The 14,863-nt window shown below is 42.4% G+C and overlaps 1 protein-coding gene across 1 annotated transcript; it reads left to right on the plus strand.

The window, feature by feature from the left end:
* Nucleotides 1–368: 368 nt before the first annotated feature.
* Nucleotides 369–2,803, plus strand: CCR6 (C-C motif chemokine receptor 6). The gene is made up of 2 exons (XM_073335241.2): nucleotides 369–446; nucleotides 1,127–2,803. Exons 1-2 carry the CDS (start codon nucleotides 438–440, stop codon nucleotides 2,210–2,212), a joined length of 1,095 nt encoding a protein of 364 aa, XP_073191342.1. The 5' UTR covers nucleotides 369–437; the 3' UTR covers nucleotides 2,213–2,803.
* Nucleotides 2,804–14,863: the final 12,060 nt, after the last annotated feature.

The raw sequence follows: 14,863 nt of genomic DNA on the forward strand, positions 1-14,863 counted from the left end.
CGGGCACTGGCCTGTGGTGGGGGAGACGCCAGCTTCAAGTCTCTGCTCCCCCTGATTCACAGCAGAGTTTTCTCCTCCCAGATCACTCTGAATCTGGCAGAACAGGAACTTGAACCTGCGTCTCCTACACCACAGGCCAAGGCCCTAACCACCAGACTCCAGAATACTGTATCAGACTCACTTTCCCCTGCCTCAAAAAACTTCCCACCTTTTCAAAGAAGACTTCATCAAAACTGGAACATCTCAGTGAAACCAATGTTTTGATGAATTTTGTTAGTCTTGGTTTTCTCTGTTGCTGCATATTTCTTGTTTTGCTCTCTTGACACTTCCTGTTTTGCTCTCCTGATCCAATCCACTTCCCTCCTGCACAGGGACTCTGAGGACACCAGAACTGTCCTCACCATTTCTTTTCTCATCAGAGGAAGCCCATCACGAAAATGAATGGGGTAAGCAGTGTATTGGTGAAGTGTATTAATATACCAATGAAACAATTGATTTGGAAGTGGGAGTTCTATGACGTGCTGGACAAATTGTCATGACCTTGGGACTGATTGGCTAATAAGAGTTATTTGTGATGATGTGATGTTTCATAGACTGTGTTGTCACTGGATATCCTGCTGAAGTTTTTGTACGGAGTTCTGTGGACTATTCCAGAAGATTATCACCACCTCTTATAGTTCAGTTATAATTTTATTAAGCTCATTAGCCACCATATTTCCAGGAACTCAATGAACAATACTCCAAGGAGCACAGCACTAATTTGAATGCTCGAAAGAATGCTGACATTTCGTTGGCTCTTAGTAATATTGCTAAAGTGCAAGAAAAACAACAAATACACTATGCTAGAAGAAAGACTTGTAAATATGGGAAAACATCATTCAAGGTTAGGGACCGTGTTATGTAAATGGTGGAGTCTTTTTAACTTGAAGTCTTTAAACCATGATTTGAGGACTTCAGTAACTCAGCCAGTAGTTAGGAGTCTATTACAGGAGTGGGTGGATGTATCTAAAAGCAGACTTGAATCCTTTATGTCTCATACCATCAATTCTCCATTGTTTACGCAATAGAGAGAACTTGCAGAAATGAGCACTAATGTTTACGCTAACTGGCTGTATTGTTTTTGCAGGTAGAACCCAACTACACAGAATATCCAGACTATACATTTGATTATGATAAAATTACATCACCATGTGACAAGGGGGAAGTCAGAAACTTCACAAAAGTATTTTTGCCAATTGCATACTCAATTATATGTGTCTTGGGCTTAGTGGGTAACATCTTTGTAGTGATGACCTTTGCTTTATATAAAAAAACCAAGTCTATGACCGATATATACCTCTTCAACATGGCCATAGCAGATATATTGTTTGTTCTCACTCTTCCATTCTGGGCAGTAAATTATGCTGCTGAAAAATGGATCTTTGGTGACTTCATATGCAAAATTACCAGAGGTATTTATGCAATCAACTTCAATTGTGGTATGCTGCTCTTGGCCTTTATCAGTATGGACCGATACATTGCTATTGTACAGGCAACAAAGTCATTTAAACTTCGGGCTAGAACGCTAGCATACAGTAGACTGATCAGTTTGGTTGTATGGGTATCGTCAATTTTAATTTCCAGTTCCACTTTCATATTCAGTCAAAGCTACAGCCACTCCGTCAATGAAACAGAAAAGATTTGTGAACACAGATCCAATTCAGAGACCAAAGGCACTGTGTTGAAATTATTGCTGCTGGGTATGCAACTTGCATTTGGATTTTTTATCCCTCTGCTGTTTATGGTATTTTGCTATGCATTCATTGTCAAAACCTTGGTGAAAGCTCAGAATTCCAAAAGAAACAAAGCAATATGTCTGATTATATTAATTGTCATTGTTTTCCTGGTTTGTCAAGTACCATATAACATGGTTCTTCTTGTGACTGCCATAAATATGGGTAAATTAAATAAAAAGTGTGATAGTGAAAAGCAAATAGCCTTTGCAAAGTACATTACAGAAACCCTGGCCTTCTTCCATTGTTGTTTGAACCCAGTGCTCTACGCATTTATTGGGGTGAAATTTAGAAGTTACTTTGTGAATATGATGAAGGATCTGTGGTGCCTGAGATACAAGAAATACAAGACCAAGAGTTCAAGGATAAGTTCTGATACCTATCACTCAAGACAGACAAGTGAAATTATGAGTGACAATGTGTCATCCTTTACTATGTAATATGACTTCAACATTATTACGAAGGAGCTTTGATTATATTCATCCAACAATCCAAACCAATCTCATTATTCATGTCACAGCCAGTGATTTTGACTTTCTGACACCCTAAATAGTAGTTTCTATGATCTGCAGCTCCCTCCATCAAAACAATTAACATAAACAGAAGAATGACACGACTATGGAAAACTCATATTAATCACTGTGTAGCTAATGTTTATGCTGTTTTCAAATACAGGCACTTAAAATTCTCCAGGGAGCTAAATTTATCAAGCAACTTCCTTGATTCTAATGAAAAATTGCAAATTTGTTTTGAACATTGCCTTTGTATTTTGGTTTTAAAACAGGGCTCAACTCAGCTATCTCATATCATAACAACAATTTTAATAGAATAACAACAGTTTTAAAAGAATCAGAGAGGCAAATTCACCACCAACCCAACTCCATTTATACTTATGTTATTATTAATTATTTATATTGCAGTAATGTCTCAAGGTCCTGACTAAGACTGGGACCCCTTTGTGCTAGCATTGTACGTACACATAGTAAGAGGCAGTCCCCGTACCAACGACCTTGCATTCTGAATAGCCAAGCCAGAGAATGAGAAGGGACATGATCAAGCTCACATAGTAGGGCTGTGGAAGAATGGTCTCCTGAGTCCCCGTGCAGTGCAGTGCCCTAACTACTGACTGCTGCCTCCCTATATAGTTGTGCCTTCTTATGTCAGCACTGAATTGTCCAGACCAATACTAGCATGACTACTGAAGGGAATAGTTTGTTTTTCTAAAACTACACACTGAAAGGTTTGGGAACATCTCCTCAGTTTTTATCATCTGTGGAACAGAAAATAAGGTTTATTTGAGAAGAGATATTTTCCTGATTTGGCAGTGGAACTTCAGGTTTTCGACTCCTCCGAAACTGACCATTTTGTAAATTTCTCCTTGCGAATGGCCAAAACACCACTCTGAATATTTTTCTGTTTGCTTTATTAAATGAAATTTTAAATTCACATGAGTGATTTCCGTTTTTCAATGAAGATGGCCTAACAGGGCAGTATTTGGCTCACTTGATACTCTGGTATTTTATTTTATTTTATTGGACAAATGACATAGAGAAAAATCTTGAAGTTGTTTCTCAGTCCTTATTAGTCATTAAAATTCCTGTTGGGCTCAATTGTGCTACCTGCTAAACTGATGCAAATCTGGACTAACTCCACAAACTTCAGAAATTACTCTGATATGATTGAGAGCAGAATTTGATTCATTGACTGCAACGTAAAGTCTGCCAGAGTTAATACTGAGTAAGGACTTCAGTATTTGACCCGTTATGAATAAACCTTCAATACTTAAACAATAAACTGTAAAATTATTAGTCAGTGCGGGAGACATACAGTACAACCTAATCATGATCCAGCACAAAACGGGGATAATCTGTTATGCAATTTAGATATTTCTCACATTTTATATTTACACAAGTTTTCAGCAATAAAGATTCAGGATGAAACTTAACGGATTTTTTAAGTTATGCACAACACTCAGGAAAATATGTTAATAACACAGCTACTTAAAATGGTTGTTACAGTCTCTTTAATACTTCTGAGTAGTTAATTAAAAGTTCTGTTTGTTATGGGAGCTCATAAAATTGTAACAGCGGTCAGAAGAGAATTAGAGAAGAAGTCCCACCCCTTCATAAATGGGATTGGTAGGAGAATATTCTAGACAGGAGCTTGGAATCTTGGAGGAAATGATTTTGGTTCTGAAGTGTAGCAAGCAAGCAATTTCAGTCTGAAATGGAGGGTGGGGGGCAAAGTGTAGAAAGGAGCAAAAGCAGCTGCTTTGCTTCAATCTCTACAAGCACAGCTCCTTTGCAGAACAGCTGAAATGTGGGGAAGTGGCTAGCTAGATCCCGAAAGGTGTCTGGGGAATAGTTCCTGCATGTGGACTGTTCCCTTCTCAGATCAATATAAGTTCTGGCTTTGGCAGAGTAACTACCCTTGCATGATTCTAACTGGCTGCAGAAGGGGGAAGCAGACTGGAGCCAGCAAAGTGCCTGCCAGTGGCAGCATGACAGGGCCAAGAGCTGTGCTGCTGGTGCTGATGGAGTACTGAGGGAGAGCACAGATGGGACATGCTACACGGGGACTGTTCACGTTGGAGCAATTTATCGACGTTTGTAAAGTAGTTTGAGATTTTCAGATATAAATGTTGTCTATTTTTTTCTGACTTCAAATTTGGAAATTAGACATGGCTTTTTTTGTTGATTAACTGTAAATTATACAAACATATATCGATGTTTGTAAACTAATTTGAGATATTCAGATATAAATGTTAGATCTATTTTTTTCATAAGAACAGCCATACTGGGTCAGACCAAAGGTCCATCTAGCCCAGTATCCTGTCTTCCGACAGTGGCCAGTGCCAGGTGCCCCAGAGAGAATGAACAGAACAGGTAATCAAGTGATTCATCCCCTGTTGCTCATTTCCAGCTTCTGGCAAACAGAGGGTAGGGACACCATTCCTGCCCATTCTGGCTAATAGCCATTGATGGACCTGTCCTCCATGAACTTACCTAGTTCTTTTTTTTTTAACCCTGTTATGGTCTTGGCCTTCACATCATCCTCTGGCAAGGAGTTCCACAGGTTGACCGTGCACTGTGTGAAAAAATACTTCCTTTTATTTGTTTTAAACCTGCTGCCTATTAATTTCATTTGGTGACCCCTAGTTCTTGTGTTATGAGAAGTAGTAAACAACACTTCCTTATCTACTTTCTCTATACCAGTCATGATTTTACAGACACCAGTCTGATTTTTCTGACACTCTCTTCAAATTTGGAAATTAGATATGGCTTTTATTGTTAATTAACTGTAAATTATACAAACATGATACAAAAATATGTATATATTAATACATATATTTACTCATATATAGCAAAGCATTCTTACTAGTAGACATTCCAGCAAATAAAACTTTGATAACTGATTGGCAGAAAAATAATACAGTTCTGTCTTCATTATCCTAACGTTAAATAGCTGAAACAGGGTCACTTGATTACATTGAAAATTCCTTATTCATCTTAAAAACTCTATTATAGAGCCTATTCAATGTTTTCTCCTTCCCTTATGATTAGATACAAGACTTTGAAATGTGTTTTGCTGTTTTATAGTAGAAAATAGTATTTAAAATGTGTATAATATTACTTCTATGATTTTTGCAAATGAACCTGCAACTGTAACAGATTTCCTAGGTAACATTTGAAAAACCTGTATAAATAAGATATGCTTATTATAGTTTATATTCTGTGTATATTAAAAAAGATAAACTCCTTATCAATGTTCCCTCTAATTTTTTATATCCACCTGTGGAATGAATTTTGTTAAGTGCACCAATATGGAGGTGATATGTGGTGGGGGTGGAGCCGAGGGGCTTGGGGTGCACGAGGCGGCTCAGGGCCAGAGGGTTGGGGTGTGGGGAAGGAATGAGGGCTCTGGCTGGGGATGCAAGCTCTGGGGTGGGGCCAGGGATGAGGGGTTTGGGGTGCAGGCTGCCCCGGGGCTGCGGCGGGGGGAAAGGACTCCCCGAACCCTCTCTCGCTGCAGCAGCTCCGGGGCCGGGGGAGAGGCATCTCGTCCTGACCGCAGCAGCTCCGGGGCTGAGGAAGAAGTGCCTCTCCCGCCTGTGCGGCCCTTGATAGCCTGCTGTACACCTGAGCAGCTTAGAGGGAACTTTGCCCTTTACTGAATTGTGTGTGCTTTTCTTCACACAAATCCCATGATGGTTTGCATATTATTAAATTGTGGCACGTGAGTGATGATTTTGAAATGGTAGAGGACCTGAGGAAACACTCACAATCCTGGCACCACGTTTTATCTCTGTGACCCATGTGCAGAGGAGAATCTCCACATTTGGATCTGCTCCAGTCAGTATGGAGGTGAGGTGGGGTGGGAATGAGGGGTGGACAACTTTGACACTGTCCCCTGACCACAGAGGAGAAACTTTGCTGCCAGCGAATCTGAGTGAATGGCAAGGATCCTGGAACAGGTGTGTAGAGACAGAACCTCCATGCAGATGAAGCTGAGCTCCACAGGATCACCAAAATCTGCACAGATCTCAAGGGATCCTGCAGGGTTTGTGTGCTTATCCTGTGTGAGTGTGTTTAAACTCAACAGAAAAATTTGGAAGAAACTTTTTTGGGGTTTCCTGCCTGTGGGAATGATCTGGAGCCTAGTGATTAGCATATTAGAAGCTGAAGGCATCACTAAACAGAGTACACAAAATCTATAGAACTCAATATTCCTTGCCAGACAGCTAAATAAATGGATCATAGGTTGTTTCAAAGACGTCTTTACACAGTGGTCATGGGGAAGTAACAAAAATACATACTTAGGTGCTTGATAAGCAGCATACAAACTGCAAGCCACCCAGAAGTCCCAGTGCCATTATCATGGATGTATCTTCATCATTATAAAAACATAAGAATGCCAATACTGAGTCAGTGCAGAGGTCCCTCTAGCCCCCTATCCTGTCTTTCAGAGGGAATGAACAGAACTGGGAAATTGTGGAGCGATCCATCGGTCCTCCGGTCCCTGCTTCTGGCAGTCAGAGGTTTTGGGACACCTGGAGCATAGGGTTGTGTCCCTGACCATCTTGGCTAACAGCCATTGATGGTCCTATCCTCCATGAACTTACCTAATTCTTTTTTTGAACCCAGTTATACTTTTGGCCTTCAGAACATGGCAATGACTTCCAAAGGTAGACATAAATGGACACAAATCTGACCTCAGGAATCATAACATTCAAAAACGGGTAGGAGAACACTTCAACCTCTCTGGCCACTCAGTAAAAGATTTAAGGGTGGCAATTTTGCAACAGAAAAGCTTCAAAAACAGACTCCAACAAGAAACTGCTGAGCTTGAATTAATATGCAAACTAGATACCATTAACTTGGGTTTGAATAGAGACTCGGAGTGGCTGGGTCATTACACATATTGAATCTATTTCCCTGTGTTAAGTAGCCTCACACCTTCTTGTCAACTGTCTAAATGGGCCATCTTGATTAGCGCTACAAAAGTTTTTTTCTCCTGCTGACAATAGCTCATCTTAGCTAATTAGCCTCTCACAGTTTGTATGGTAACTTCCAACTTATCTGTATGTGTGTGTATATGTATATATAATTGTATGTTCCATTCTATGCATCCGATGAAGTGAGCTGTAGCTCACGAAAGCTTATGCTCTAATGAATTTGTTAGTCTCTAAGGTGCCACAAGTACTCCTTTTCTTTTTGCGGATACAGACTAACACAGCTGCTACTCTGAAAGGTAGTCTGTGTGTTGTGTGAAAAAATGTTGCCTTATGTTTATTTTAAACCTGCTGCCTAATAATTTCATGAGGTGACCCCTGATTCTTGTGTTATATAAAGGGGTATATAACACTTCCCTACTCATTTTTGCACATCATTCATGATTTTATAGACCTCTATCCTATCCCCCCCCCAGTTCTCTCTTTTCTAAGATGAACAGTCCCAGTCTTTTTAATCACTCCTTGTCACGAGTCCAACACCCCTAATCAGATTTGTCGTCTTTCTCTGTACCTTTTCTAATTCTAACACATCATTTCTAAGATGGGGAAACCAGAACAGCACTTAGTATTGAAGGTGTGGCCATACCATGGATTTATATAGTGGCATTATAATATTTTCTGTCTCATTAGCTATCCCTTTCTTAATGGTTCCTAAAGTCCCGTTAGCTTTTTTGACTCCTGCTGCACATTGAGCAGATGTTTCCAGAAAATTATTCATGATGACTCCAAGGTCCCTTTCTTGGTAACAGTAATGGTAACAGTGAATTTAGAACTCATCATTTTGTATGTATTGTTAGGATTTTTTTGTCCAAGGTGCATTACTTTGCACTTATCAACATTGAATTTTATCTGCCATTTTGTTGCTCAGTCACCCAGTTTTGTGAGATACCTTTGTACCTCTTCAGTCAGCTTTGGACTTAACTATGTTGAGTAATTTAGTATCATCTGCAAACTTCATCACCTCACTGTTTACCCCTTTTCCAGATCATTTATGAATATATTGAATAGCACTGGTCCTAGTACATATCCTGGGGGAACTCCACTACTGCCCACTTTCCATGCTGAAAACTGACCATTTATTCCTATATTTTGTTTCCTACCTTTTAATCAGATACAAGAGAGGTCCTTCCCTCTTAGCTCATGATTAAAGCTAAGTTTTAGTGATGGGTATTTTTAGTAAAAGTCGTGTTCAGGTCACGGGCAGTAAGCAAAAATTCACAGCCCATGACCGCCTGTCCATGACTTATACTATATACCCCTGACTAAATCTTGGGGAGGGCAGGGCGGCAGCCTGGGGGGTGCCATGGGTGCTCAGGGGGTGGATGGCCTGGGACCTAACTAATGTGTGTGTGTGGGGGGCCGCCAGTGATGCTGGGGGGGGCGAAGGGGTTGGTGGGCCTGGCATGCTCCCTACTCGGTTCCTCATGGCTCTCTGGAAGTGGCAACGTGTCCCTCCCTCAGCTCCTAGCTCTGCGCTCTGCCCAAGCACCGGCTCTGCAGCTCCCATTGGCCGGGAACTACAGCTAATGGGAGCTGCGGGGGCGGAGCCTGTGGGCAGAGGCAGTGCGCAAAGCTGTTTGCTAGGAGCTGAGGGAGAGGGATGTCACTGCTTCAGGGGAGCCTCCCAAGGTAAGCGTTGTTCAGAGCCCCCCTCATCCCCAGCTGCACCCCAACTCCCAGCCCTGAGCACCTGATGCACTCAAAATCCTGCTGCTGGGTGGGGAGGCAAAGAGAGCGATGGCCCAAGACTTCCCCAGCAGCGGCCAGTGTGGCTGGCCTGGGAGCTGCCCGAACTCCTCAGGCAGCCTCCGGGCCAGCCACACTGGCTTCTGCAGAAGTCATGGAGGTCCCAGAAAGACACGGAATTCATGACTTCTGTGACCTCCGTGACAAACTCGCAGTCTTACTCATGACTGCTTACTCTGCTTAAGAGCCTTTGGTGTGGACCTTGTCAAAGGCTTTCGGAAAGTCCAAGTACACTATAGCAACTAAATCATGCTTGTTCACATGCTTGCTGACACCTTCAAAGAATTCTAATAGATTGGTGAGGCATCATTCATGCTTTCCTTTGCTAACAATTTTTTGTTGTATAATTTCCTGTACTGTTATTTTTTGTATTTTTTAAAAAAACCCACTATTAATCAAAAGGAAAAATAAAAGCCACAGAAATTACAAATTCCAGGATTTAATCATTATACTTATCACTTTGTTGACTCAGCCATAATAAAGAAATAAAAGTGAATGAAACACTCCCTATCAACATAGTGACTTGATAAACTCCTGTGGGACCCAATCCTGCTATCTTTGAAGCCAATCTGAGTTTAAATAAAAGCAGAAGTGGAACTGTGGCCAAAATTTTCAAACCTGGGTGCCTTAAATTAAACTCCCAAATCTATAATTTAGGCATCAGGGGAAAAAAAGGAGTCTCAACTTCCATTGAAGTGGATGACTCAAACTACTGAAAATCAAGCTGCTTTTAAGTTTACAAACGTGCCTTTAGGATCCCAGGTTGGCCTTTGTCTCAAAATATATGGAAAGAGAGATTAATTGGAGATTTCTTAGCAATCTTGCTAGCGCCTGCTACACTACTCACACTTAAAGTAGAAGTCCCATGCAAAAAAATACCTTCTGCTGTGCTTGATCGGGCTGTTGATAGCACCTCAAGAATGACATTTTCCATGTCCTCCTTACACTCTTACTCACAGTTGCCCTCATTATCAAGGTGCAATTCCTTGCTCAATTTCTGACATGTAGTGAGTGAAATGTGAGGGCCGCTGACAAAGCGGACAACACCGTCTGTCTTCTGGAAAAAGAAAAGGAGTACTTGTGGCACCTTAGAGACTAACCAATTTATTTGAGCATAAGCTTTCGTGAGCTACAGCTCACTTCATCGGATGCATACTGTGGAAAGTATAGAAGATCTTTTTATACACACAAAGCATGAAAAAATGGGTGTTTACCACTACAAAAGGTTTTCTCTCCCCCCACCCCACTCTCCTGCTGGTAATAGCTTATCTAAAGTGATCACTCTCCTTACAATGTGTATGATAATCAAGGTGGGCCATTTCCAGCACAAATCCAGGGTTTAACAAGAACGTCTGGGGGGAGGTAGGAAAAAACAAGGGGAAATAGGTTACCTTGCATAATGACTTAGCCACTCCCAGTCTCTATTTAAGCCTAAGTTAATTGTATCCAATTTGCAAATGAATTCCAATTCCGCAGTCTCTCGCTGGAGTCTGGTTTTGAAGTTTTTTTGTTGTAATATCGCAACTTTCATGTCTGTAATCGCGTGACCAGAGAGACTGAAGTGTTCTCCGACTGGTTTATGAATGTTATAAATGTTATGAATGTTCTCAAGTCGGAGAACACATCAATCTCTCTGGTCACGCAGGGACCTGGGAAGAGCGACCCCTGTGGGCAAGTGGCATCTACCCAGCTGCCCAGGGCAGCAGCGCCCCCAGCCCAGACACGTGTCCAGCACACGAGTAGGCCGGGGGCGGTCCGAGTGCCCGGCCCCGCCCCCCACTGACTCGGCCCCGCCCCTCAGGGAATCAGCTCGCGGCCACACCCCCAGCCTGTTTCCCACTTGCCCCCTCCCGCCTTGGAGCGGGGGTCGCGTGCGCCTCAGGAGTGGGTGGTGTCGGCCTCTGCCCAGCTTGTTCCACCCCCGCCCCGCCCCGCCCCGCCCAGCCCAGCCACGCCCGCGCGCCTGGCTCGGCCCCGCCCCCGGCGCGCTGGGGAATAACGGCAGCGGCAGCGGCAGCGTCACCTCCATTTCCTCCAGGGGAGCGGCCGCAGAGCGGTGTATGGGGGGAGGGGGTGATGCGGGGCAGGACTCTGGGTAAGGGGTGGGGAGGGGTGATGCGTGATGGGGGGGAAGAGGGGGCAGTGGAGGAAGAGAAACGTGGAGGAGGGGTGAGGGGCGTAAGGGATTATAGGATGCAGGGAGTGCTCATCGTCAGCTAGACAGGTCCAGAGGGAGGCTGACAGTCACTCTTTTTTCACAGTTGCTGCCTCTTCCTCCATGGTTTGGGCTGTTCCAGGCAGCTGCAGTGTAGATAATACAAAGTAATAATTACACTGCAAAGCACATGAATTTTAATAATTAACAGAGGTAAGGGGCATCTGGAGTGAAGAGAGTAAGGAGAAATAAAATAAGCTTCCGATTCAGACTGAAATCTACCTACTCCTCCCCTAGGAAAAGAAACAAATCGACCATTTAGCAAACAGGAGAAAAGAACAAATCGTATACAAGAGTCTCATATTCTCCATATTTTTCCGATGAAGAGTGTTCTCATATAAACCAAAGATACATGAATTTTCTGTGAGCAAATTACATTAGGTAGGTGGCTTGATTTACTGACTGTTCAGGTGCAAAGATCCCTTTACAAATCCCTTGGAGGTACAGTTATCTCAGAGGTGTGACTTATGTGCCTCTAGAAGGACTAAAGTGAGGGAAAGGTAGAAAAAGCTGCTAAGGCATATCCACTCAAATGAGTTATGAAATTAATTCAATCTGCTTCCTGAATAGGCAGCTTTCTTTAGTTAATTTCAGGTTTATGGTTTTTATCTTGAATATTACTGATAGCTACAATATGAAAGTATGACTTGTGAATAGTATTACCTCATAAAAGTAAAAGCAAAATACTGAAGAGACTTAAGCCATTGGTATATCAAATATAGAGGAAATAAAGGTAAACATTTATGGGAATCTAAAGGACGTGCTTCCTCTTGCAAGAGACTTCACAAGGAGCACTTGTTCGCAATTTTCTTAGTTCTCAAGATCTGTCTGTGGAAGTCAGGTCTTTTTCAACTACCTCATCAGTCTTTCAAATGGGAAGACCACCTACATTATAAGGGTAGGTTAATTTCAACAGGTCTTACGCTACCAGCCTGATTCTTTTACTCTGTTTCTGTCCCCACTTTATCCTCTTATTCTGTTTTTCCCTCCTTCCCTTCTTTAATTTTTCTTTCTTTCCTTTGTTTTCCCATCCAGCTTTGGTACAAAAACACTGTCCTGCAGTGATATCCTGCTGCATATCTTGTAAAATTAGCTACTACTGTGTATTTAAAATGTACCCCAAATATGGCCTGATTCAAATTCCATTGAAGTGAATGGAAAGAATCCTATTGACTTCAGCAGACTTTGAATCAACCCTTGTATCGGAATCAGGTGTTTAATAAGCAATTACTGCATTTTAACTGCTGCTTCCTGCAGGTTAGGTAAGAAGCAAAAATGTTACCTCTGAAGTCCCTGGAACTGCTGGGGTATCTTCTCTTGGCTTCCCCCAGTCTGGAGTGATGTGGAGAGAAGTCTTTGGAGACTTTGCTTTAATTTCCAACCTCTTCAGCTGTGGTTCTAAAAGTGGTTTGTACTCTTAAAAGTGACTTTGTAAAAATGGCACCATGAGGTTTCACATATATCGTATCAATATTTTCAAATCAAATTTTCTCAGTTTACAATTTGAGTTTTTTTTAACTCTCAACTATGCCAACTCAGCACATGATCTGAAAATCAAGCTGTATTCCTTCTGCTTTTTGAATCATCACTATTAATACAAATTCTGGCAGGCCAAATGCTGCTCTTACACGTGTACAGCCTAGTTGCCCAAGTGTACCTGGTGTGGGTGGGAGCAAGCCTGCCCATGTCTATGGGCCCTTCCCCTAGCCTAGGAGCTACTGAACTGGAGTTCAACCTGAATACATAATTTGAAGGCATTTGGATTGCACAAGCAGCCTTGAAAATGGAGTCTAATTAGCAGTTCTGTTGCTGATGCATGAATCCACTTCAGTTTCTTAGAGCTGTGTTGGATTTGCAGGGCTCAGAGTGGTAAAGAGTAATAAAAATTACTTTTTTCAACAATAGACGTGGATGTGACTGAATATTCACAAGGATCAGATCTGTTAAGTAAGGACCTGAAGCTACATCCATTGATTTGAGAGGTTCAGGATTAGGCCAAAGAGAGTAGAGTTTTTACAGTTATTTTCAGGATAGAATCACACTTGGAGAGTTTCTTCTGCCTCCTTTGTATTCCTTGTGGCATTCAGTTTAGTCAGAGGAGCAATAAAGAAGGCACCTGCAGCTAAATCCACAAAAGGACTTAGGTGTTTAACTCCCACTGTACATGCTTAAATTCAACATTTAGCTGCTACTGAGCTCCTCAGAACCACTGCTCAACTGCCACCTAAATTCCCTAGGTTTCCCTAACTTTCTGCTGGTGGGAATGTGCAAAACTGCCTAATTCCTGATGCTGCTGAGCTGCTCACACCTAAACTCTGGCAGATTCTCAAATTAGGCTGTTCCCCCCTTCCAATTTATCGGGATGCTCTGAGCATGCCTAACCTGCACAAGAGACAGCTGGGGGCAAGTAGATCAGGAATTTTTGGGGCTAGCTGATGTATGAGTGCTGTAGCCCACGCTGACCTGCAGTGTGAGAGACTCTGCCTGATTTGGAGCAGGGAATTGAACTGAGATCTCCACTCCCAACTGAGTGCTTTAATCACCAACCTAATGGGTATTCCAGGGTGGGTCTCTCTCAATCCCGCCTGTTGGAGCTGTGCCACTTCGTAAAATAAATTAAGCATTGGGCCCCAGAGAGAGTGAGAATGTCTCTCTACAGAGTGAGAATCACTCTGGTTCAAGTCTTTGCTTCAAATCAGGCAGAATGGGGATTTGAAAATAGGTCTGTTATATCCCAGTGGAGTGCCTTAACCAATTGGCTGGAATGTGGGGGTGCTCTCATTTTTATTTTTAATCTTTGTGGGGAAAAATTGAGCTGGCTTAGGTGCCTAACACCCAGAGAGCGTTCATGGCTTTGAAACCTAAGCAGAGGGAAGTACCTACCTACACCCTAAAGTTAAGCACCTAACTACCTGTGAGGGGTGGAGGTTTAGCCCCTACTCCTTTCCTCAACATTTCCCACTGTCTAACATGGGCACTTAACTCTTCCCATGCATAATACAGAGAGCCAACATGCCTCACTTGGGGCTGTGAATTGCATTGGGCAATGCCTCAGTCCCTTTGTGGGTCTAGCCTCAAAAAACTCCCTGCTCTTCTTCAAAGTGCAATTTGGTTCCTTTCGATTGATGCAGCAGTAGCAGAGTTTAGCCCTACACTAACTCAGCGAGAGCACCAGTAGTTTAGGAGAAGGTGTTATAGAAGTTGCAGCAGTTGTAATTATATAAACCCAGGTGTCAGGGTTCCCTCCCCACTCTGAACTCAAGGGTACAGATGTGGGGACCCGCATTAAAGACCCCCTAAGCTTATTTTTACCAGCTTAGGTTAAAAACTTTCCCAAGGCACAAATTTCACCTTGTCCTTGAACAGTATGCTGCCACCACCAAGTGATTTAACAAACAATCAGGGAAAGGACCACTTCCCCAAAATGTCCCCCCAAGCCCTTACACCCCCTTTCCTAGGGAGGCTTCAGAATAAACAAGGTGAGCACAGACCAGCCTTGGATTTTTAAGACCCAAAAAACCCAATCAGATTCTTAAACACAACTTTATTAGAAGAACAAACAAAATAAGAGAACAACTCTATAAGATCAGAATGGAAGATAATCTTACAGGCAGTCAG

Source organism: Lepidochelys kempii, chromosome 3, assembly GCF_965140285.1.
Source record: "Lepidochelys kempii isolate rLepKem1 chromosome 3, rLepKem1.hap1, whole genome shotgun sequence".
Classification (NCBI taxonomy): Eukaryota; Metazoa; Chordata; order Testudines; family Cheloniidae; genus Lepidochelys; species Lepidochelys kempii.